Source organism: Callionymus lyra, chromosome 13 (genome assembly GCF_982586985.1).
Source record: "Callionymus lyra chromosome 13, fCalLyr1.hap1.1, whole genome shotgun sequence".
NCBI lineage: Eukaryota > Metazoa > Chordata > Actinopteri > Syngnathiformes > Callionymidae > Callionymus > Callionymus lyra.
In genome coordinates, this window is record NC_141830.1 from 7,310,930 (window position 1) to 7,336,813 (window position 25,884).

At 35.3% G+C, this 25,884-nt stretch overlaps 3 protein-coding genes across 4 annotated transcripts in view; 2 read left to right on the forward strand and 1 right to left on the reverse strand.

The window, feature by feature from the left end:
- Positions 1 to 4,300: 4,300 nt before the first annotated feature.
- On the reverse strand, positions 4,301 to 9,168 carry ebag9 (estrogen receptor binding site associated antigen 9). 2 transcript variants are annotated; one of them, XM_087805527.1, is made up of 7 exons: positions 8,908 to 9,168; positions 7,673 to 7,767; positions 7,178 to 7,259; positions 6,894 to 7,049; positions 6,096 to 6,206; positions 5,027 to 5,118; positions 4,301 to 4,925 (listed from the first exon to the last, which is right to left on the reverse strand). In XM_087805527.1, exons 2-7 carry the CDS (start codon positions 7,753 to 7,755, stop codon positions 4,808 to 4,810), a joined length of 642 nt encoding a protein of 213 aa, XP_087661653.1. In that variant the 5' UTR covers positions 7,756 to 7,767; positions 8,908 to 9,168; the 3' UTR covers positions 4,301 to 4,807. The 2 variants fall into 2 exon arrangements, with proteins under 2 accessions (XP_087661653.1, XP_087661654.1); XM_087805528.1 differs by lacking the exons at positions 4,301 to 4,925; positions 5,027 to 5,118; positions 6,096 to 6,206 and adding an exon at positions 6,231 to 6,674.
- A 2,710-nt stretch (positions 9,169 to 11,878) lies between these two features.
- ttk (ttk protein kinase) lies at positions 11,879 to 22,821 on the forward strand. The gene is made up of 25 exons (XM_087805482.1): positions 11,879 to 11,943; positions 12,368 to 12,455; positions 12,538 to 12,760; positions 13,261 to 13,367; positions 13,872 to 14,015; positions 14,125 to 14,221; positions 14,466 to 14,547; positions 14,612 to 14,730; positions 15,062 to 15,149; positions 15,241 to 15,349; positions 16,372 to 16,594; positions 16,810 to 16,916; positions 17,198 to 17,338; positions 17,417 to 17,577; positions 18,358 to 18,506; positions 18,611 to 18,710; positions 19,269 to 19,361; positions 19,481 to 19,638; positions 19,895 to 20,046; positions 20,125 to 20,249; positions 20,639 to 20,713; positions 20,787 to 20,963; positions 22,187 to 22,283; positions 22,361 to 22,446; positions 22,523 to 22,821. The coding sequence occupies exons 2-25, from the start codon at positions 12,368 to 12,370 to the stop codon at positions 22,610 to 22,612; spliced, it is 2,991 nt and encodes a 996-aa protein (XP_087661608.1). The 5' UTR covers positions 11,879 to 11,943; the 3' UTR covers positions 22,613 to 22,821.
- An 888-nt stretch (positions 22,822 to 23,709) lies between these two features.
- Positions 23,710 to 25,884, forward strand: part of bckdhb (branched chain keto acid dehydrogenase E1 subunit beta) — a 31,179-nt gene continuing 29,004 nt past the window's right edge. Inside the window, exons 1-2 of the mRNA XM_087805363.1 lie at positions 23,710 to 23,893; positions 25,510 to 25,587. Coding sequence (XP_087661489.1) covers positions 23,719 to 23,893; positions 25,510 to 25,587 — 253 coding nt within the window. The 5' untranslated portion in view covers positions 23,710 to 23,718. The remainder of the gene's footprint in view (positions 23,894 to 25,509; positions 25,588 to 25,884) is intronic.

Below are 25,884 nucleotides of genomic sequence, written 5' to 3' on the forward strand. Positions count from 1 at the left end.
TGAGCGTCCCAATTAGCAGTGTGCGAAAAATGTAGTGTGTAATGCGCAATCAAATGGTAAAGTAAATTGAGTGTGGATCGATCAACGGCCGCCATCTTGGTGACGTAGATTACGCTAAACAGAAGCTACGTCACTGACGACGCATCTTCAGAGCAGATACCAGCTTAAATGTCTTGCGAAAACACTAATTTTACCACAACACAATGAAACACAACTTAAAAACTTGTTTAAATTGGCAAAGCGCTGTAAAGTGTCGACAATAGTGTTACAACTTCCAGTTGCGATCAGCGCTAAAAATAAATGGAAGAAGCCGTGTTTGATTTGAGTACTAACTGTCAAATTTGTGCACTATCTTAATGTGTACTTTAACCAGTGCGCAATTTGAGATGCAGCCCAAGTCTCTGAAGGAGTAAACGCCTGACAACCTTAAAGATCAATTCAAGTAGTTTGTTTGTTTAAACATTTGCCGTAAGCTTGTGAAACTGGGATGAAGATATAATGGCGAACTAACAGCTCCGTGGTTCAGAAAGGATTCAGACGAACATAAACTACTTACTTAAATACAAGTAAAATGTGACCTTAGTCCAGATCTGGTTTCTATTGTGTTGAAGCAACCTGACAATCTAGAACTTGGTGATGAGGCCTCATGATACAGCATCGGTAGTTTAATGCTGTATCATGATAGTGTTTTAATCTTGAAAGACCACTAGATGTCACTTTATAAAATTATTTTTAAAAAAAATCAAAATTAAGCCTCAGACCAGAATCCCACTCATAACTATTTTAAAACTTTTTTTCTTGTAATGTTTCGTGAAGTTACAAGTTGAGTTAATTTTGGAAGCCCGGATTTACATGATACTCTCCCTTTTGAGTTGAAAATTAATTCAACATGATCAATCTTTGCGTTTACTTTCAGCGTTTTGATTGAAAAATACAATAATTTAAAGGTTGGTACAACCGGTGTTGCCTCAATACGAGCAAGCTAACACTGTTAGAAACTAGCTAAGCTAGCATGTATAGAATTCAGTTTGAAATGTATACAATATAATAACTCCTTCTCTCTTCATTAATAACCACGTTATGTGGTATGAAAGTTAGATATGACAGACCCCATCTGTGTATCAAAAGGAGGAAATAAAAAAAATAGATGTGTAAGAAGTGGCTTGTTTCAGACCTTGGCTCCGGCAGGGGTTAGAATCATCAATATTTAAGTACATCAGAGCCAGATCATTGAATGGTAATTTTCAATAATTTCGTTTTATTATTTTTAAGCGTTCAATTATTTTTCGAATAAGTAAATTCAGTAACGTGTATGTTGAAAGGTTGAATATGTTTTTGTAATTATTGAATTAAAAAAACCTTTTCAATGTATCTATTTTTTTTTAACATTTGTTAATAATTATATTCCAATGATTAAAAGCAATTTTTCTTCATTCATAGCTTTTTAAATTCAATATAAAAGATATTTATATAATCGTGCCACCAGACAATCAGTTACTTGGAAACAAAAATTATCAATTTACGCACCCGTTCTTCTGAGTCACATGATCATCTCCGCATCACATGGTTGGCAGAAGATTTGGTCAATTAACTCTGTCGGAATTAGAATAGCAAACTCTTGGTGTAAAGAAATTCAATAAAAACAAATTCGATCTGTAAGTATTTAAAGATCGAATTGATGAAAAAAAAAAAGTTATTAAGTTATTGAAATTGACTTAAAATAAACTGTCTTTGAACTTGAAAGGCTATAGGACTGAATCTAAATCTGCAGGACAAGAATAAATCATGAATTTCTAGTTTAAGAATACACTATTCAGTAACATGTTATTGTTATTAATTTGCTAAAATAATGAGAACTTGAAATAAATATGAGGTGTTGCATAACATCTGGAAGGATGACCCATTTCATGAGCATTTAAATGTAAATTTAAATGAATCCATGATCTTAACTTATACAGATTTTAGGGTATTATTGTTCATTAAATAAACAGTTTTATCAGTGTAAGTACATTTATTGATTCATTTTGTAATGTCTCGTCTCTCAAAATAGTTGAGTCGACAGGAGGGACGACAAAGAAACGACTCATGTAAGGAGTTGCATCAACCTCAACTAGCTTTGTTTGTAAAACTTATTCGACATCCATCAATTAAAAAGTGCTCTCATGGTTGCTCGTCTTATGTAAAAGCTTTCCCACTCTGGAATTTCTCTCCTTGTAAAGTGCTTCTTGGACTTTCACGTCAACTGTTCTCCAGCTGTGACGCAACATCCAACCCTGATCTCCTGAATTATACACATCAATCTGATTAAATCCACAGGAAGTGACACTTGGTTGCTCTGATGTGGTGACATCATTCCACTGAGCCATATGGCGTTTCGTTATATAACCTCTGATTTGTCTCCGGCAGACGGTCGCGTCACATGATGTCATCTCCCGACGCAAACTGGAGCGAGAATAAATGTGTTTAATTCGTAATGATTGTCTCCGAACGTGGCTTCCCCACCGAGCAAGGATGATTATTTTTTTACGGAAGCAGATCAGTCTCTGTGACGCAGGTCTGGTCTGGAACATCTTTGCTTTGAGAATCCTAGATCACTAAAGTTAACTGGTGATTTAATAGCATTTTCTTTTATAAAATGACCCTAAAAAGGTCTTTTATTGACAAGGTTTCTCTCATTCATGCTGTATTCTTAAATGTATTCACTTAATATATTCCTCAAATACGTAAGTTGGAAAGTTTCTGGGTTTAATTTATTCAATTCTGCAACAAAAAAGGTGTCAAAGTCTAATTCACCCACTTTTTCTGCAAGATATTAAAAGACTTCCTGACATTGTATTTGTTAAATCCCTTTTTTTAATGGCAGCCACACAAAAGATGAAAGGTAAAAAATAATATAAATAAATGCTTGCCCTCTTTTGCTAAATCGTAAAAAAAAAAACACGAAAAAAAACGATCCAGCACTGGTAGAACACTGCTGTGGAGGCAGCCGGTAGTCATGACAACCGGAGAGAAAAGAAATCCTTCATGTGTTGAAATATTCAAAGAAGATACAGTATTCTACACTCTCGGGCGAGAAGAATGTCTGCGAGGGAAACCAAATGTTTCTGGAGTCATTTTGTTTTTGACTGAAGACTCTAACACATTAGGAATCTTGCCTGAAGCGACACCTTTAGCAAGTGAGTCATTTATGCAGTGACCAGAAATGAATCACAATTGGTGAAAATTTAGTGTCGAGTGTCAAAGATAGAGTTCCAACTTAGGGTTGCAATCAGCGTTAAAAAGTAGTAGAAGAAGCTGTCGAGTCATTTCCGGTAACTGTGTAGCGACAGTGTTTGATTTGAGACATACTATCTGTCAAAAATTTGTGCTCTGGCCAAGAACGATCTTAATGTGTACTAAAGTGCACTCAGAGAAGTGTGCGATTTGAGACACAGCTCAAGTCTCAGAAGAAGTAAACGCCTTACGACCTTAAAGATCAATTCAAGTATTTTGTTTGGTTGAAACGTTTGCCGTAAGCTTGTGAAACTGGGATGAAGATATAATGGCGAACTAACAGCTCCGTGCTTCAGGATTCAGACAAATGTAAACTACTTACTCACTTAAATACAAGTAAAATGTGACCTTGGACCAGATCGGTGCTGTGTCTCAAATCACATACTTCTCTTAGTGCACTGGAGGTTAGTATGCATCAGAATAGAGTACGTACTAACTAGTACGATAAAATTCTCATCAGATAGTACGTCTCAAATCAAACACTGCCGCTACTCACTAACAGGAAATGACACGACAGCTTCTTCTTCTACTACTGTTTAACGATGCTTGCGACCAGCTGTAGGAAATAAGAAATATAAGAAACTAAATATTTGCGAGATATTTACGCCGGTATAAGCACCAAAGACATCATCCTTCTGCTGACTGAAACTGCACATGTAATAAGAGTGTAAGTGTGTGTGTGTGTGTGTGTGCGAGAAAGATCAACATATATACATATACAGTATATAAAGTCTATATATTTTTTCATTTCTGTATATCCAAAGATTTCACTATATGTACTTATTTTATTAAACTATAGCGTCAAATTGTTTTAATATGCATATATATATATATATATATATTGAAACAAATGTTTTATCATTTATTTTTCCTTTTTTTAACCCTGAATGTGAAAAGGTTGTTCTTACAGAGGGGGATGTGGGGGGGGGGGGGTGTCCCCTTTGTTTTATTACTCCATGTTGATCGTTAGTCCGTCTTCATGCTTGAGAAAGAATTTAAATATACATGTAAAACACTTAAAATGCTCTGAAGTTTCAGCCACACTTGACTTTAATGTAGACTCACAGATAATTAAAAGCTGTACAGGACAATGAACTCATGACCCGCGACAAGGAATTAACCAGAGACAGACAAATATATATTAAAAAAAACAATTCAAATAAACCAGCAGATGTCCCTGGTGAGCAGTGAGCGCTTCGAATGCACCGACAACCCCTTTGTCTCCTCCAGGAATAAATAAGACAAAGAAAAGAGAAAGAGTTTTGAGCGTAGGTAGCTGATGACTTTTCTAACGTTGCGATGAAACTTCAATCTTTCATCTGCTTGAACAGAACAACTGGATTCCAGAGTAGAAAAAAAAAAGTGCAATCATTTCCCTTCTGATCAAGATAAAGACATAAAACCACTGTTGGTGAAGGAAAGCGAACGGTTGTAAAAGAATGACACCAGATTTGGTTGATGGCTTTGAAAGATTTTTTTTTTAACCGATGGTTGATTCAGTGTCTGTCACTCATCCGTCAGGATTGAGCGGGTGTTATGAAAGCTTGACGGCCATCTTCTGCTCCTTCTTCATCATCCTCTGCGCGTCTTTCTCAATCTTCTTCCTCTGCTGCTCCAACGATCGCTTTTCCCTCTCGGCCAGCTTTTGCTGCCTGTTCGACCATGAAGAAGAAGTGCATGTGTATTAACTGTGAAACACTGCTCCCTGCTGGACCACGGCTGAACTACGGTCTGGTTTAAAAGGTGAATTTACCTGAGCACCTCCTCCGCCTCCCAGGCAGCATCAGACTCGTCCTCCCAGGCGTTACTATCCCCCTGCCAGTTGTCCATTTCACCAAGCTCCGTCTGGAGAAGGATAAAAGTAATTATTTAATAAAATTATTTATTTAGTATTTATGCTTTTATTTATCTTCCGTTCTTGCTGTCAAAAAATGTTAAACTGTAATAAATCAATTTTCAACTGTAATCAAACCATTTTTAACTAAAATCAGACAATTTTTAACTTTAATAAAACAATTTTCAACTGTAATCAAACCATTTTTGAGTAAAATCAAACAATTTTTAACTTTAATAAAACAATTTTCAACTATAATCAAACCATTTTTGAGTAAAATCAAACAATTTTTAACTTTAATAAAACAATTTTCAACTATAATCAAACCATTTTTGAGTAAAATCAAACAATTTTTAACTTTAATAAAACAATTTTCAACTATAATCAAACCATTTTTGAGTAAAATCAAACAATTTTTAACTTTAATAAAACAATTTTCAACTGTAATCAAACCATTTTTGAGTAAAATCAAACAATTTTTAACTTTAATCAAACAATTTTCACCTTCAATCCAACAAATTTCCTCTTTAATAAAACTATTTTCAAGAATTTTCAACTAAAATCAAACATTTTTGGACTGTAATCAAACAGTTTTAAACTAAAATCAAACATTATTATTTAAATTATTATTGCCACTTGTTTTTCATAACGCTCTTTGAACAACAAATTTGAAAAAAAACAAACATAAATGATATATGTGCGGCTCTAGTTTGTGAAAATAGCAACAATAACTAATAAAGAAAATTAAAAGAATACAATCAGAACTAAACACAATAAAGGAAACTTTTCTTGCAAGTTTATAAAAAAAAAGACTGAAATTTGGTGACAATCTTTTTTTATCCGCAGCTCTTTAAAAATGTTTAAAAAGTATCAAAACTGTGATTTAAAGTGTTGTGAATCATATAATTCAAGTCAAATGGTCATTAATATAGATCCTACACGTTTATCAATGTCAAGACATCACTTCCTAATGTGCCGACTAACTTACTGATGGAGAATTGAATGTCATCATGTCCTGAGAAGCTGCCAGGCGACTAGAAAAACCAGACGAGCCATCCGGGACCAGGTAGTTCAGCGGCTCCCGCTTCTTCAACACAATCTAGATGAGAACAAAAGTAAGAAGAATTTATTCATTCATAAATTAACGTTATTTCGTCCAAGAAGTTTGGAATCACACACTTTCTGTAGACTCGGGACACCATAGACTCCCAATGCATCACTTCAAAATCATGTTTAAAGTGACACTACATTTATTCAAGTAATCATTTTGCACACAGTTAAACTTCAAGTACATACTTCACTATAAATCCTTGACAAGGGGGACAATCACAATTCCTTCCTTCCTTCTCCTTCCTTCCTTCCCTTCTTTCTCCGTCCTTCTTTCCTTTCCTTTCTCTCTCCCTCCTTCCTTCCTTACTTCCCTTATCCGTCCCTTCCTTACCTTCTTTCCTAGCTTCCCTCCTTCCTTCTTTCTTCCATAATTTCTCTCTCCCTTCCTCCTTGCAATTTCTTTTTCAGGTTTTCCATGGCCATCAACTTCAAACTTCATATTCTGAGGCACAACTGTCTGAGGCCCATAGAATTGTTAATACAGATTAAATATACAAATCAATTCTACCCATTTAACTGACAATCCTATTGTTCCACTCAACATACAGTAAAGCTTTAACTGCTTTTTAATACAGTGATGTATCAAATAATTTTTTTCATTTCAAATCTTAACATCACACTAAAGGCAGATGTTATTTTTGTCTAAGCTTAATTTAAAACAACGAGTGGAACGAACCTTCTGTGTTTTCCTGATGGTGGGCGTCATGTCTTTGAAGTAGTCTGGCTCTTGTTCAATTCCATCTAAAGAAGGGGAAACGTTTCCATTCCCACCTTCAATTTTTATACTCGTGGGAGCTTCTTCATCCCAGGAGCTCCATTCTTCAACCTCCGGCTGCACATTCCAAAACACAAACATGGTTTAGCTGTCAGTAACATCTTCTTTTCCATTTTTAAATCAAACGGATGAAAAAGATTTGGATAAAGGAAAAAACAACTGTATGGAAGGAAGGGAGTACTTACCGACTTTGGAACAGATGTTGAATAGTCCACAGTTGTTGGAAGAGTTATTTGATCACCACTCAGCTTCCTTCCTCTGCCACTTCTGGAATAAAACACAAGAAATGTCTTTATACAGTAAATAAGTTAGTCAAGAAAATTCAAGGCTTTGCCATTTTTTATATCACTATTTCCAAGTCAAAATGGACAGTAGCTTAAACTAAAAAACAATAAACAATTATTTCTACATTTTTTTCAGAATTTATTTGCAATAAAATGGTTTTTCAATTTTAAGTTTTTATACATTAATGACATCACTAAATCCTTTTAAGAAAAAAAAATAGAGAATCACAGACAAAAGACACTTTAAAAATCAAACGATGCCCAACCCCTTAGTGTTTCAAATTTATATGTAATGTACAATAGAAATATATTACATCAACATAGAATGCTTTTTGTGTCATTAGTTTATGTATTGAACCAGCATGTCTGCATCTGTGTTACACGTGGAACTCTTACCTGCATATTAACCTCTTGAAGAAGTTGAGCAAAGTGGCTATGCATGTGCAGATCTTGAAGAGACGAAACTGTGTGACGGCCATGATGTTGAAATACTGCGAACACAGTTAAAAAAAAAATATATATATTAAAATAAAAACTGTGGACATAACCAATTGCAACAACGTGGCGAGCGTAACTTTTCCACGCGTTTGCGTCTTCTCGTTTTGAATATTGTAAGAGTTTATTTTCGTGTGTAAACAAGAAGGAGCTGTTTTGCCTTCAGATTATACAAAACTTTGCAGTGAGAATTCTGACCTGCTCTAGTAGAAGAACTCAAATTTCTCTGATTCTTAAAACATTTTACTAGCTGACAGTTTCTTTCAGGATCCATTTTTAAATTCTGGTTCTTACTTTCAGATCTATTCATGGTCAGACTCCTCCTTAAATCAGTGATCTGATACAGCCTTACAAACAATGACTGCCGTGGATCACTTCTACACGGTGTAGACTTCCATATCAGAAAATATAACATTTGAATGTAGTAATTAAAACATATTTTATTTATGTTGTGTGTAAGGCATTGTCAAAGGATGGCATTTATGATGCTATAAATTGAGAAAATATCAATGATTACCTCATGTATTATTGTACATTACTATCCTACAAAATATCATAACATTTGAATGTAGAATATTTTAAAAAAAAAGGATTAAATCGTCATATTTAACCATCTGAGTATCGTGACATGGTCAAAGATGACATGATTATGATGCTATAAATCAAGAATTTGACAAATTTACAATCATTGACAGCAACACATTTTTTTTCTCTAAAAGATAAAGACTACTATCCAACAAAACATCATAACATGTCTATGTATTATCACATTTAACCATCTCAGTCATAAGGTATAGTCATAGTTGACTGGTTCATGATGCTATACAAGGTGAGGACATCAGTCTGAAGGTAAACATCGATTTAAAAAAACACGTCATGACACTTAGAATTCTTAAACTATGGCGATGTGTTGCGTCTTCCACGCAGATATAACATGACGTGAAAACCCCAGAGACCAGTACATACAAATATTTTAGTACTTCGGTTTCTTTGCTTGTTTGTTGTGTGTAACATTAGCGTTACTGTAAAAGGACCAGAAGCAGAAGATGCTTTACGACAATAGTCAAAAAAATTAAGTCATGCGACCAGCATTTTTAACGGATTCATCGCAGCAGGAAGAAGGAGAATGTGCTCACCTGACAAGAGAAGACACCGACTTGAATGAAGAGACAAGTTCATGTATTTGCTAACGGCTGCTTGCTAGCTCGACCCGCCGGAAAACAGGATCATTCTACGTGTTGCATCGGTCAACGTGAGAGCACACCGCGGAGATGGATTATTTACACCCCTGGCATTTCGGATCGAGCAGTGAAACGGCCAATGGTCATGTTGTTATTACATGTCAAGGCTAAAAATGTGCATCGCGGCTCACATCGGTCCAGGGACGGCCATCTTGGATCGGGGAGGAGCACGAATGCGGAAGTGCATGCGCTGGTGCGTTCACGTACTCGGGGTCCGTCGGAATATTTAACGGTCTTATAGTTGGAATTAATTTTAATTGCAAAAGTCCTATATTTATTAGGGTTTAGCATTCTGGTTGTTATCTTGGACTAAAATGACTTTCTCTGAATTTCTTCCACATAATTCGCAAATGAGCAATAAACAAACAAATAACACAACAACAAAAAAAGAGTATAATGAATCAAAGCTTAATAGCCTTGATATGTAATTCAATGGTGACATCAGAAACATCCTTTGATATTATTTTCTACTTTTTGCCTCCTTCTGGATACCTTGAGACACCAGTATTTGGCTTCCTTTTTTTAAAAAAACCTCACTATCAAGATTATGTAAAACCATTTTCTATGTTATTTACCTTGAATCTATATTTAATTTGGTGTATTTAGAACATTTAACCATCATTTGATACCTCAAGTTGCCTTTTTCGTTCAAAATAACCCACTGAAGATTTTGGTTAGTTTTTATTTGGATAATGCTGGCTAGTTTTTTCGCATTTTACCGTCCCTCTTATCGTATGGATTTGATATTATGACGACAAAGAGAAAATAATTGTTGTCCATGGCGACCAACGGGATGGAGTCGAATGGAAAACGGTAAATAATAATATACGTTCTAGTTCTTTCGGAACATCAATATTGTTTAATTAAATGTAATGTTTTTTATGGCAATGTCTCTTATTTTAATTTATTGTTGTTGTTTTTTTAAATGATTTTATTCCTTTAATATTATTTAATTTTTATATTCTGAAATTTTCCGGTGTTGTGTTTACATTGCTGGCAATAATTTTGACTGATTCTAATATAATTTGCGTAGTCTAAAGCAACACAGATGTTTATATAAATGAAAAAAAAAATGATGTATGTTCTTTAATGGAGCTCAATTCGAAAGATATTTCATGTTAAGTCGCAGTTACTGTGTCGTGATCAAGATCAAGCCAGTCTACTGTATAATAAACATTTAAAGACCACTAACATGTCCTTATTATTGTTTTGTCCTCAGGATAAGAATAAGGGAAAATCAAAGCCGGACCAATGATGGCCTCGTATCGAGGTTGGTCATTTCAACAACCCCAAGCCGGACCTTTGCAACTATCGTCCCACAAAATTCCCCCTCCTCATCAATTTCTTCTTCATCCTCTTCCTCCCCCTCCACTTCATCCTCCTCTTCCACACTAAGCCCTCCAAGTTCCCCTTCTAACTGTAGTTCTTCTGTCGTCTCTTCCTCTACAACTCAATCTCCCCCCGGCTACAGTTGGACATCCATGTTGGTGACTAACCCATCCACGTCTGGCGGCTTCAGACTTATCTTAAGGAGAGTACCAGCAACCACCTCCGTGGACTAGCCCGACATCCTCTTCACGTTCCTACAACACCTGAAGAAGTGCTCTCATCTTCTGCTGCTGGAATCATTGTTCCCATCGTATTTATTACTCAGACAGTTTTTGTCAACAAGTCAAAACATCGTATGAGCAGAAAATGCTGCCATGAAAGAATTGAATAACTTATCTACTGACAATACGTCAGAAGAAGGAGGAGGGCGTACATTTTCTTTGCAAAGACTTGGACCCAAGACTCCTATAGCTCCACCATCATGTGGAATCTAGAGGTGGCTGTCAATGGAGTGAGGATTTGAGCATAAATTACATTTACTTTTGCCAATACTGTTATGCATTCTGAAAACAAACACCTTGTTTTGCACAGTGTTTTCTGTGACTCCTGTGTTGTTCTCTGTGTTATCTTGACCTTTTAAGTATATATTTTATTTTGTATGGTTTCGATTGTATAATATTACTTACTTACTTGCTTACTTACTTATATTGACTTGCACTGTAAACTCTGTCATATAAACGAGAAACTGCACTGGAGGATTCAATTCAATATGAATGGAGCTAAGTTAGGCCTACTCGTGTCATTGATACAACAGTACATCAAACAATATAAAACACAAGCATCTCTCCCCGGATGTGGAAATTAAGTTGTTGAACACGATTTTTTAGAAAAAGCCGTTATTGTTGTAGTTGTGAGTAGTATAAAGTATAAAACCAGTTTTGCTTGGTTAAGTCTGTTTCTGGTACATCACAAAAATGCTTCTACATTTATAAACAGAATCTATAGAAAATCTTCTTACGCTTGGCTCCAACGACACCGATATCAAACAGCTTTAAACGTGTTGCATGTTGTTCCGATGAATTTACAGAGAGACAATTATGAATGAAGTGAATGGAATATGTGTCGATGAATGATTTTGTCAAGCAAGTTGTTAAATTGTTTTCCCTCCTGTATTCTTTTTTGAACGTTTCAATGCCTGAAACATGTGTTACACGTTGAACAAGATATCTATAAAAATGGAGATAAATAAAGACAGTCGAAATAAAAATAATAATTGTCCACATTTTTTCGTTTTAACTGGTGAAATTATTAAGCAACTGAAAATGAAAAAGGCTGCGCAAGCTCAGGCAACATGTACATTTTTTTTAGACAATCATTTATTAAATATAAGTTTTACAAACCTATATGCGTTTAACGTTTCACTTTTATAAATTATTCGATCTTTGTTTTTAAATAGATTGACGTTAGCGCAACCGGAAGTCTCCAAGAACTCTCCAATCACCGCGCGAATTGGGCGGAAGTGTGAATATTTGAAAGTTGCCCGGCAGGTCGGGCGGTTCCTACTGCTGTTTGGAAAAAATACATTTGTGTTACTGGAGAAAGGTGAGGTATTTAACATCACGTTATATAGATTATATTCTTGTTTTTGAAAAATGTATCTTTTTAATTCCAAAAGAAAAAGCGTTTGTCGTTGCTAACACACATCCGCTAGATGCTAACATTGCTAGCATAACACAATGTAAACACGGTAAACGGATGTATTTTTGTTCATTGACATCAATTTAACTTTATAACTGAATAAACGTGTATTCTCTGTCTTATTCACTGTCGTAGTCTTTTATGCGTTTTGCTTGTCGGTGTATTTGACGCTGTGAGTCATTTTGCTGATATTTATGATATATGCTGTCATTTATTTGCTGATATTTATGTGTAATATGTATCAATATATTTATCAATATTTTTGTATTGTAGTACAAAGCTGAATGTATATTTAACGCATTTTAATAAAGTATAGAAATGATTTCAGATGGAAGAAGATGAGCACACTGACAGGAAGAGGCAACTTGCCATGCTTTGTCAAAAGCTTAATAAAATCAAGATGTCTCTTAATGAAGGTAACTCTTTTAAGATGTTTACGACAATATACAGTGTTTGTTTTTATTGTTTAAACATCAATTGGCTGTGATTTCCCTACAGATGACACCAAAAACATAAACCAAGTAATTGGCACCAACTCCCCGGAGTCATGTCGTTTCTACTTGATGGACTTTGAGAAGAAAGGAGATCCTCTTGTTGATTCCAACCACCTCACAAGACTCTTCGACCACTATAGCAGAGTTTTTTCCAGTATGCCACTTGAAAAGCACTGCCAAAACGAGAGCTACGCCATGATGCTTGTTCGATTTGCCGAGCTGAAAGCGTGAGTTATATTTCTTGATAATTTAGTTTATTGAACAGTTTTTCAAAACAGGACTTGCCTTGTCATTCAAATAGAAATGGAACAATGTTGTCGAAATGTCAAATATTTGAAACTTGGAAAAAGTAATCAGGATACAATACTTAAAGTATAAATACCATCTAATTGTTACCTTTTGCACCTCAGCCCTGAAACATTTTATCATAGTATCCCTGTTTTTTATTATAAATATTTAACATGTCTTTCTGTTAATTGTTATGCTGTAAGAGAAGTTATTTGAGTTGTTATCTTCTTAACCCTTGTGCTGTCTCTGGATCAAGGTGAACGACCTCTATTGGCTTCCAGAAATACATATGCAGTGATGGAGATCGTTCATCTTGACCCAGAAACAACACAAGGGATACAATAAACACATTTTTTTTATGGTCTCTGGGTCACCTTGACCCAGACGTTATTTTTTCAGCATGACAATAACATCAGAACAATGATTTTGTCTTCTATAGAATCCAAGATGGCCAAGAAGCGGAATCAAATTTCAACGTTGCAAGATCTAACTGCCCAAACTTTGCTTTTGTTCATGTTGCACATGCCCAGTTTGAACATTCTCAAGGTACAGTATTAACATGTTTTGCCTTTGAGTTATTAAAATGAATGTAGTAGAACAGTGTGAAAAATGTATTTTTGCATATAAATACAAATTTGCGTTAAGATTTTAAAAATATTGATACACTTACATTTTTTTTATATTTTTTCACAATACTGTATTTGTATTCAACAGTACTGTATCAATTATTTAATTAACAGTTAACATGCAATTATGCACCTGATTTTGCTTCCGTTATTCCGTTGAATACAAATGTTGTTCCCTCTGTTTAAATTCAGTAAGCTGATGTTAGGCATGGTACTACATTCTGTGTTTACGATGCTATGACAGTTGCACCTGTGACGTGATATGAGTTATATTAGTCTTCCCAATACTCACCCCTACAAGTTACTTTAATAGTGGTCAATTGCTCAACAACAAGAGCTTTTTAAAATAAACGCAGAGTTGTACATTTACGTCATTGTTTTTTTTTTTAGTAGGTTTAAGTTCCGCTTGTTTTGTTGTCAACAGGTTACATAAAGAAGGCTATAACCATACTTCAGAATGCCATTGATCTTGGTGCTGAGCCAAAGGATTCGCTTGAGGCTACCTTGGATAAAATGCAGAGGGGCCAACTGCAAGCTTTCTCTTCAGACAATAAGGAAAACTGCTCAGGTAAGCAAGCCTCTTTAGTCCCCATTATACCATTATTAAATGCTAAATTACAATTATAATACATTTTTTTAAGCCTCCAAATTTCACTTGACCCGATTTCTTCCATCAGTGAACACAGCCGTTAGTGATTCTGTCAAACAAGCCGACAGAGGACTAAGAGGAAAGAGGATTTCAGATGGCACTGGTGATTTGCATTTCAGTTCCGGGTAGGTATTTAACTTTATTTAATGTCTCGTCAAAAACATTTCTTTACATTAAATCAAAGTGAGAAATTACATAATTAATAGAATGGTTACCTTTGATGAACAATATGAATGAACTATTCTTGGGGAATTAAGGGCAGGGTAAATCAGATCAACAGTTCAATATGCGTTTCTGTAATAGGAGTATGTGTTTGGCATTTAAATACTAATATATTTGATAAAGAGTCATTATTTTGTCTGTTCTTAGGTCTGAGTCCCTTTTTGGATCAACAGACGAGGAGCAACCATCAGGCTGGAGATCTGCTTCTCAGCGAAGGAATGTTGCTTTGGTGAGATTTTTAATACTTCATTTTAAATCCAAGGGACAAGGCTTTTATTTAATTTACATTCTAGCCTGGGAGAGTTCCCGTGGTGCCATTCTCTATCCCAGAAAAGGATGACGACTATGATGGATATGTTTACAAGATGCCATCAAACAAAGAGGATCCTTCCGTCCCCTCAAGTTTGTCAAGGTATTTCATCATTTACCGTATATACTCTTGTTTTTTAATGAGAAAACATCATGCTCTTTACTGTGTCTAATGAAATGGATTTTAAAATGACCAACACGTAGATTTGTTGGAGTAAAAAGCAGCACATTTTCTGTTGTCAAGGACCTAACCGTAGAGGGAGTGAATTTGTGTGTCAAGAGCAGTTTAATGCTCAGAGATTTGACCCAAAAAAAGAGGGGACGATGTAAATTGTATTTGAAACAATTTCCCAAAGGAGACCTCCTGAGGGATCAATAAAGTTTTACCTTACCTTACTTAACTCTGTTCTGGTGTTAATATTCTTGTCTTTAAGGCAAACCTATGGTTCAAATGCACGGCAGACATTAAAGATGTCCGCCTCAAAGATGACTCGACTAGATAAAGATTTCGGCAATTTTCAGGTGAGAAAATGTAAATTGTAATGCTGTAAGTTGAAATTCTTTTTGCAAAACCATTTTGGCATTCATCCACTTACTGACACTGTTTTCACAGTTCCAAACCTTAAGTCCCGAGCAGTCTCTGTCTGATGAGCAGTGCACAGCAGACTCTACTACCAAACTTCTTCATTCACACCACACAAAGGATACCTGCAGGATGAAAGGTTAGAACACTGCTACTTTTTTCTGCTGACCCATAATATGATTTTATGAAGCTAAAGCTTTCACACGCAACTTCAGAAGCAACATATCTTTAGGTGACTACTTTAAACGAAATGTACTGTATGTTGGCGTCTCTGTATTTGCATGTATGCACTGGACATAGGGGGAGGAGAGTATGAAACTATCTTGAGAATCTTATTCCAGGGTTTTGTTTGAATCAACTGAATGTTAATGAATCTGAACACTGCTTAGTGAGAGCTAATACTGAATGCATTCAAATATAGCATGTCACAAGATAAATAATGTCGCAAAAATAATAATAAATAATAAACACGTTTCCTAAACTGGTTCAAGAAAGAAGTTGTTAAAACATAAATACTGAATACCTTTTTGTCTCAGCAGCACAGATTTGACTTGATTAATATATACAATACAGTGAAATTCCACATCACATTTAAAAATACATCATTATAATTTTAATATTAATATATATATCGTCCAGCCCTTATACCACAAGGATAAAAATATATATATTTTTGTTACCATTACAAAATGCAAAAATGACCTGTTACAACATGTAACTAGTAAAAGAACTACAAGTTAAATATTTCCAATAAAACTGTTGCGCAAAAAGAAAATATGCAGCTATGAAGACAAGTTTCCGGTCTGAGGTGGTGATAAAAATAAATAACAACAATCTTTTAAATTGCAGGGTTAGGGCCATGAAAGAGGATCGATTGTTTTGAAAAAGAGTATCCTGATAAAATATTTTAGTATCGATACTTTTTTTTTTGAGTTTCATGTTGACAGACACAAGTTTGCACTCTTGATTGTGAATGTTCTGTTCTCATTCATTATCAAACATTGTGGAATGATATTCATTTTATCATCGTACATGTGAGTGTTAATTGTTAAAAGACATGTCCAACAAGTGTGTAAACCCAATGACAGAATCAGTGGTAGAAAATGAAAGAAAGGTGATTTATTGACCTCCTATCTTTTTTTTTCTTCTTTTTTTGAACAGATGTGACCTACAAAATCGATCAGGCGATCAATGCAAAATTGCCCAAGTCATGCTGGACATTGCTAGTTGACCTTGAAGAAAGGGGTAACCCGCACAATGATGTCAACTTCCTGAACAAGCTCAAGGATTGCTATTCTACTGTTTTCTCCCGACTGCCTTTGGCTGGATACAGCAAAGACCTTTATTATGCCAAAATCATGGTCAGATATGCAGAACTCAAAGGGTGAGTGTCATTGACAAAAATCTACCCTAGTATTACACTGTAATCATGTCAGAATATCAGATTGAAAAATAATGCACTGTGTGGATATAACAACATATTGGCCTCTTATTGAAACCTTAAAAAATAACAAAGGATGAATAATTGTAATTGTTTGCTTCAGTGATGCTTGTGGATCAATTCTTATGTTTAAATCCTGTGTCTTCCCTGGTTCACAGCATTGAAGACGTAGAAGAAGCCAAAGACAACTTTGTCATTGCAAGGACAAACTTTAAAGGATATGCGTTCGTCCACATTGCTCACGCTCAGTTCGAGGCCTCCAACGGTAAAATAACTGTAGTTCTCTTCTGTCCATGTCTTGGATGTGTTTGCTACGGATTAATGTTAAACTGATTGTTCACCCAAATTTCACTCATTTTCTACTCGCCCTCATGTCGACTAAGGGTTGGGATTATTTTCAGAGTAATCTGTTCCTTTTTAGAGTTATAGACAAATATATATGTTCATTTTAATGAAGTGATTTCATCTTAATCTACGTCCAAAAATACACACACAAAAAATACCTTCATGCTTTGTATGTAACATCCATCCTTTTGTTTTTTTTAGGTAATATGAAGAAAGCCACTTCTATTCTTCACAAAGCCCAGGCACTCAATGCTAAACCATCACAACTGTTGGAGATGGCCTTGCATAACCTCATGGCTGGAGAGAAACGTCTTTTGCCCTCCAACGAGAACTTAACTACTGGTACTGATCATCTGTTTTCCCTTTTCAAATCAAGCAAGCGATATTGACCCTGCTTAAAGTCTCAAACTTTTCTAATAGAACTTGAAGCCGTGGCAGAGACGCCGGATCCAAATCCGGACATGCATCTTCCGAGTAGGGTCCCTGTGAGCCGAATGTTGAACCAGCAGCCAAAACCCGCCGGTCGAGAACCTTTGTCGGAGCAGAAAGTTCAAGCTGTGATTAAACATGCTTCACCTGAGGTCTGTTGTCACTTTAAATCCACTTTTATATTTTGGTAGTTTATTTCACATTTTCAGAGCTCAGGGAAGTAGATTAGGCTTGGTAGCCGTGACCGAAGTGATAACAAATGTGTGAGGCCCTTTGATGACAAGAACATGGCATAAATAATCAATGCTGCCTCACAAATCATCATTAAACTTAAAAAAGTTTTCGTTTAAATGAATAGATAGATATATTTTCTTTTATTATTCCCACAAGGGGAAATGTAAGTTTACAGCAGCATCAGGTCAAAAGAAAAATACAATAAGCACATGAAAAAGTAAAATTGAATAAAATAGTTGAATAAAAATACAATAGAATTCTAAATTTGAAAAACTTGTTATATCTAAAATATACAGTATATACAAAAGAACAAAAAGGTTCAATGTTTACAAAAGTCCCTGTTAGTTATTATCTGGTGCAGTTCTTGTTGTGGAGTTTCCCGGCAGCAGGGAGTAAAGCCCTGCGAAACCTCTACCTCACACACCTGGGGTGGATCATCCTGTCACTGATGGAGCTCCTCAGTGCAGTGAGTGTGTCATGGGGGGTTATTTTTCCTCATTGGATACCAGCTTGGATGGTATCCTTTTACCGTTTAGTGTGGCCGGTGGTGACCTTTTTAAAATTGTAAAATCTTTAAAGTTGTTAATTTGACATGTCAATTGTTTTAAATACATATATATATATATATATATATATATATATATATATATACACATGTTATTTTGCCTCTTATGTTTTCGTTTGTTGTGTTCGTCCAGGAACTCCCAAAGCCACACGAGTCCAGGCCGCCTCCTCGTGTGTTGGAGCCACTAACTACTCCATCCCAATATCGTCCACCAAGTGCAAATCCACCAAGCATCTACCAAACTCCAAACAACTACAGGAACCCCAACCACTATGGAAATAGGTAACATCTTGTTGTGCATCTGGAATCATTAATTTCATCATGTTGATCATATGCTCGTTCTGCGATGTTAATGTTTTTGTTTGTTACTGTATCTATTTGAATAGCTCCATCACTCCAGTAGTGAAAGTGGGCCCGGCTACATCCTCCTCCGCAGTGGCGCCTCATCGAGCTGCTCATGTTCAACAACCCTGCCCTCCTATACAGGTGCCCTTTTTTTAGACATTCTTATGCTCTACATCAAAGGTGTCGAACTTGTCCATTGAAGCATATATAGTTGAACCAATCAGATGTCTTAAGACTGTAATCGGTTGATTGTCAGTCAGGTGCTGCTTGTCTAAGCCGAAACACGATTTGTTAACTCATTTTGGCTCTATAGGTTGTAGCAAAATCCTGCATCCTCTCTGCCCTTTTCTGGACCAGTTTGACACTTCTGCTCTATGTAAAACGTATTCACTTACTGAATCACTCAAGGGGCCAAAATCTTTTACCAGTTAAGTCCAGAAATATTTACCTGACAGGACATAGGAGTAATAGCGTTTTTTTTTCTCTCTTTGAGGCTAAATTAATCTTTATTATCTCTGTGTTTTTTCTCCTTTCTCCTTCTTGACCAGTCAGATTTGAGTTTGACACATGTGCTCTTCACTGTAGATGCCCTGGTTTCTGTGGGTCGACACAAATGTAGATCTAGATGTTATTGATGGTAGCTCAAATGATGGGGGGCCGCTTGATCAATGAAAATAACTTATTCTTTTTTACATGTAGGATTTCTTCAGCACCTTGTCCAATGACACCATCACTATAAATGGCAAGCAGTTCTTCATCCTCAAGATGATTGGACGTGGCGGATCCAGCAAGGTATATTTAATTGGTTGAAATCAGCTCAAAACTGCATTTTCAAACTCTCTGTCTGTCTGCCAACAATCCTACAAAACAATTTCTTGTTGACATGTTGTACGTGTCTTTCTCTTTTTCAGGTCTACCAGGTCTTGGATCTCCATAAACGCTTGTTTGTTGTCAAATGTGTGGACCTCGAAGACGCAGACGCTCAAGCCATAGAGGGTTACAAAAATGAGATTGAACATCTCAACCATCTGCAGCAGTATAGCGATCAGATTATCAAGCTCTATGACTAGTAAGTACCCGAGTGATATGTAAGCAAATTGAATTGAACGTTTTGTAACCATATACATCTGTGATCAATAGATGGTAAATTCACGATTTAAGTTACGATAATGAATGGCTTTATATTTAAAGTCACTCTGTCTTTTACATTTGGGGTATTTCCTTGGATTCATACGTTTAATTTATATCCGCCAATATAGGCGTATACATTAGGAGTGAAGTTTACACACTAAATCGTTATTAATATTTTACTTCTTTCTTTACAGTGAAATAACAAACAGCTTTATTTACATGTTAATGGAATGTGGGAACTTGGATTTGAATACTGTGTTGAGGAACAAGAAGACTGTGAACCCTCTAGAGAGGAAGATATACTGGAGGAACATGCTAGAAGCCGTCCAAACCATCCACAAACATGGTCCGTATCCCTCATTCAACTAACCATACACTTCAATATCATCACACAATGTCTCTTACTCTTACTTTGTCTGTGCAGGGATTGTCCACAGCGACCTGAAGCCGGCTAATTTCGTCATAGTGAATACTACGCTGAAGTTAATTGATTTTGGGATAGCTAACCGGATCCAGCCAGATGTGACCAGTATTTTGAAGGACTCGCAAGTAAGTTTTATTATTGAAAAATAAGATTGTTTCTTTGTCTGGTGCGTTTCTGATTAGTGGAATCTCACCGGCAGATGATGGTTTTGTTGTCAGAATGAACCTGAATCTAGTACTTATTAGGGTAGTTGGATTCAATTTTATTTGAAGTGAGAGAAAGAGAATCAACAATGAATCTTTTAACTCGAGCAGAACTACAAGGCTTCTGTTGAGAAGCGAGGTGTTGGGGGATGGAGGGAGAGGTGAAAGGGAGACAGAAAGAGAAGAAAGAACAGTGTGAGAAAGGGCAGTAGAGACCAGAGAGGGCCATGAAGAGGAATCCAAACATTTGTTTTCCCTCTCCTTTAATGCATAAAGTCTGCCAGCACTTACATTTCTTTTGGCAAATTTAGGTCGGAACCCTGAACTACATGCCCCCTGAAACCATCAAAGATACTTCATCAAAGAGTGGGGAAGCTCTTTCAAAGGTAGATTATCTTTTCATAGTTAAACAAAAAAAAAATGTCTTAATGGAATATAAATGTTTTTTTTTTAATGTAGATTAGCCCGAAAGGTGATGTGTGGTCCCTTGGATGCATTTTGTACTACATGACTTATGGAAAGACGCCGTTCCAGAGCATAACCAATCAGATCACCAAGCTCCATGCCATCCTCGATTACTCTCATAAAATAGACTTTCCTTCCATCCCTGACAGGGATTTGCTTGATGTGTTAAAGGTAAGAGACCTTTCTTTTTTTTTTTTTTTACAATCTGTTTGCCTGTTGAACAGACATATTTACTGTTCAGAGTTGACACTTCTTGTCCTATATGACCCGCTCATATAAAATGGAAAATTATATATTTTAAAACAATAGTGTCACCATCAATATTTAGTTTTAAATATGTATTATACTCCTTGCAGCCTTGAGACACAAAATCATAATGTTTATTAATACCAAGAAGGGGTGTCAACGTTTAAAAATGTTTTTAATGTGTGTAACTTAAACTTGTTATAGGACAAAGATTCATATCTCAGATATACCATCTTTCTATCGCAGTGGCCCTTTATAACCACTAGAGGGTTCTGTCTCCTTTCAAACTCTTCCGACCTAATCCCATCACAGCAAACCCCTTCCAGTAATTGGACAAAAAAATATTTATTGTTGTAGAACCACTGAAAATATGTACTAAATAATAGACTGCATAACAGATGAATCGCAGAACTTAATTTGCCGTATTCGTAGTTCTCAGCCTAATCTCTATATTTCTTTTAAAGCTTATGAGTCGTTGGTGTCAATAAAGTCTCAAAACTTTATTAAAACTACATTCTACCGTCCCACGGAGTCCCACATCACATGACCAAAACACACAAGACTCATTGGTTAATAGCGGCGCCACAACACTTGCATGCATGTATATATTGGAAATATGAGAATTGAATGCAGGAGAGAGAAAAAATGATAAACAAATATAATTTGATATCCGTGTAACAACTGTAGACTCTGACACCCCTAATACCAAGTGTACAAAGAGTTTGTTTACAAGACATTTTCTCTGGCAAATTTTATTTTTAACTGTAATTTAATTGTTTTTTTTATACGTTTGTGATACTTTTTTGTTAATTTTCACACACCAATTCATCTGGATCTGATAATTCAAAGACCCTATAATATGCTCAGGGAGTTCCTTTTCAATTGAAATCAGATCAAATGGTCTTGGTTATAATTATTGGAGTTACTTGTTGCCCAACAGTTACTGTAATTAACTGCCCTAACCTTTCATGATTTTAGGACAATTTTATAGCAGAACATATGTCTATTTCTGTATCAGTAAACAACCAAAAAGGGTTCTGTTGATCTTATACCATCTTTATTTTTGCCTGCTCATTGTCTAATATATTTTATCTAGTGTAGATGAAATATTGGTAATAATATTCAACTCTCTTCATGTCTGAATACAGAGCTGCCTTGTTCGAAACCCCAGAGAAAGAATCTCCATCGCTGAGCTCCTGGAGCATCCATACCTTCAGATAAAGTCTCCGGAAACACACGAGCCAGGTTGAAAGTCACAATATTATCAACATGATCGATTCTTATCTTATATTTACTCATCTCTTGGAACCTCTTTGTTTCAGAGCCTCCCAGCAACAAGGACCTGCAGAAAATCTTGATCGACCTCGCAGCCCTTCAGTCTCCGAACAGCATCATCAGAGCCGCTACTGTAATGATTAATCCTCAGAACTTTATGTTCTAGTCATTACTGATTCCTGACCAATTTCTTTTTCTTTTTGTTACAGAATCTTGCTAGAATGTGCGGCAGTGGCAGGAAGTTGGACGTGGCCGAATGTGCAAAGTCGTCCAACTGTGATTTAAAAGCTTGTTTATAGTTATTCTTTTTATATAGATTCCACAAACATCTTTAAACAAGTTCTGTTTACTTAGACAATTCCTTTTGTTTTCATCAAAAAGCAACTGTATATGTCCTTTTTATCCTTGATCTGAAGTTGTAAAAATACTACAGCATTTTATTTTATGTAGACTTCTGTATGACATTTAATAAAAGGACTAATTTGCTTCAATAAATTGGTACAATTTACTTGATTGTGAATGTTGTGTTTTTCCTCCTTTTTTTTCGTTGTATCAATATATATAGTTTTGCATGTTCACCATCTAAAACTTTTTTTGTCCATATCTTTAAGTTCAAACTTTGAATTACCTTTTTCATTTAAATTTAAATTTTGCTGCAAATTAAGATGCCAGCAACAATCCTCTTAGTAACGGACAAAAAAAGCAGTATAGTCTTAAGCTTTACATGGCATTGTTAATTGACACACTTTCGTAATGGTAAAAAAGGTAGTTGATCAAATGTATTTTGTTGATATGAAACTTTTCACTCCAATTTTCAAAAACAAGAGATTAACCCAAATTCATCTGAATTTTTAATAATTATTTCACATTTTTTGGGGAAAAGGTGGGCGTATCTAAACTGAAATATAAATCCTTCAATCATTTAAATCCAACGTGAAAACGTACGTGTAGAATAAACTGTTAAATTTGACACACACGCCCTCCCGTTTAACCAATCGCGTTCGCGTTCACATAGGAGGGAAACAAGGAGGTCTCACTCTGGTTCTCAGTTGAACTGGGATTCAAATGTCAAATAAAAAATACAAATAAATTATTATTATTAATATTTAATAGAAAATTAAATAGGATGTTTTGTTACTAAGTATTAATTACACATTAAATTGAATTATATAGTATGGGTCAATTAATGTTTTGGTTTTTAACTCAAATAAATGTCTCAACAATTTACTTATTAAGAAACCCTGAAGGTAACTAAATTATTCGTTTATAAATCGTGAAAAAAAAGTGCTTTTTTTTTAACTGGATAAAGAGCAATAAATGTTCGCAAAGAGAGCGGTGCAAACTTAATAGACGATCTACGTCACATCTTCTATTTTGCCCTTCCGGGTTCGTCACAACAACAGTCATGGCGGCTGCAGGACGGTTTTTGCTGAAAGGTTCTCACCCCAAACTTTCCCTTTCTGGGGTGCATTCCTCAGTTGGGAAAAGTTTTCTCAAGCTCTCACCGAACTATGCGAAAGCACAACGAAGACATGCAGCTCATTTCACCTTCCAACCGGATGCGACACCGACACAATACGGTGAGATGTCCGGCTAACAGTGTTAGCTTACATTCCAAACAAACTTTAGTATTAATTCGAAGGCGACTGTTTAACAACACTACGCGAATATTACTTTTTTTAAATGTACTTCCATTTATGTAACGAGAATAAATAAATTAATGTGCTTGACATTGGAAATTATAATGTGTTTTTTAAAAAAGCTAAATGAAAAAAGAAACACATTCGTGATCCAGTATTTTTAATCTAAAGTCTAAGCTGTGACATTATGTTGTAACGTTGTTTTATTGTACCATGGACCAACTTAACTCTTATTGTATTTACTAGAACTGTTCATTTGACATTTTTTAGTATTTTGAAAGATATTCCTCAAGCCACAATGTATCTGGCTTGAATAATTTTCATTGTCAACAATATTTAGACTCTGTATTTCTTGATACAGCAAGAAATGATCATATTCATGCATGTACACTTTTGTTACTTTCTTATTTATTTATTTTTACCTCATTACTGTAGTGTTATATCTCCATATATTGTGCAGTATATCCAATATATACTGTATAAGTAAGCCTCAGTACTGTATGGAAGCAAATGTGTGCCTTCAGACTTTTAATAAAATTAAAAAACATAATTTACAGCATCAAAAATAAGACTTTAAAAACCCATTAATTTCAAACACTTATTTTTTTAACCGTCTATTTATTTTTTCAATGCGTTAGTCATTTTAAACAATTTAATGTTAAAAAAAAAAGGATGTGACATTAAAAAAAAATCTAAATAAAGGAAGTATAAGAAATTTTGTTTAATAAAATTAAGTTTTAACATCTGGGCAACCAAGAAGAAGCAATCGTTTCCTGCCATCGGGTGACGCTGCAAAGTCATGTAAAGGTCATACAAATGGCATGGTCGTGCCATGGCAACGAACCCACATGATTCTGCTAATGCAAAGAAATAAGACTCCCCTTGGATATTAACACTGAATTATTTTACACCAAATCTCTTACACTGAATCAATTTAAATTGTATATATATATATATATATTTTTAATATATAATTTTTCACAATGGATATTTTTTACTCATGCACCGAAAATAAGAAAATGGCTGTAAAATTTCAGTATCACAAATTCATATTCTGATGACACTGATGAGTCGAGACTCAAACCTGTTCAACTTGCCTATGCCCTTTGGCTGAGACTTCACATGTTTATTATTTGTCAATCCATTGGATTTGTGTTTTAACCAACGTGTTATTAAGTGTCTCTTAAATAAATATTAGACTCTATTGAACTCATCAGTATATGTAAGTTTTTTACAAAACTAACTTTTTTTTCTGGAGATTAAATCTTGTTTACCGTAGCCACACTCACTCTGACCTGATTGGTCAAACGTCAAGGGTTGTCACTATGCGTCATCAACATTTGAAACATGCCAGTAAGAGTTGGTGTCTGACATAAGTTGCCCTTTTAATAAAATCTACTGTTTTATTTTGTATTTTTTAACATTTTTATCATGGCTCTGCATAGATGTCCGCTGCTTTAATTATCCAATTTCCTTAACAATTTTCTTTATTCATGAAGGTGTGTTTTTGGAGAAAAAAAAAATCCTAATCACATTGTCATCAATCAATCTTTTAGGTCCTACAACAAAGATGAACCTGTTCCAGTCTGTTACTAGTGCCTTGGATAACACTCTCGCCAGTGATCCCACAGCAGGTGAGTTGTTTGAACAAGGACATTTTTGTTTTTTAAACAATATTCGAGTGTTTTCTTAAGACTCCCTCTGATTTTCAAAGCCTTAAAATCCCAAATGTATCCCAAAGGATGAATCATTAACTCTGAACAGTGTTTGAAATACTAGTCTGCAATTTGCAGATTGTTTTTACAAGATTGCAGAAGAAAAATGAAACGACCTGTAATTTTGCAGAATAGAAAAAAATTACAACATATAAATAAATTAATATATTAATTGCCATCACAGGACATGCAGGACTTGTATATGAGTAACAAGAG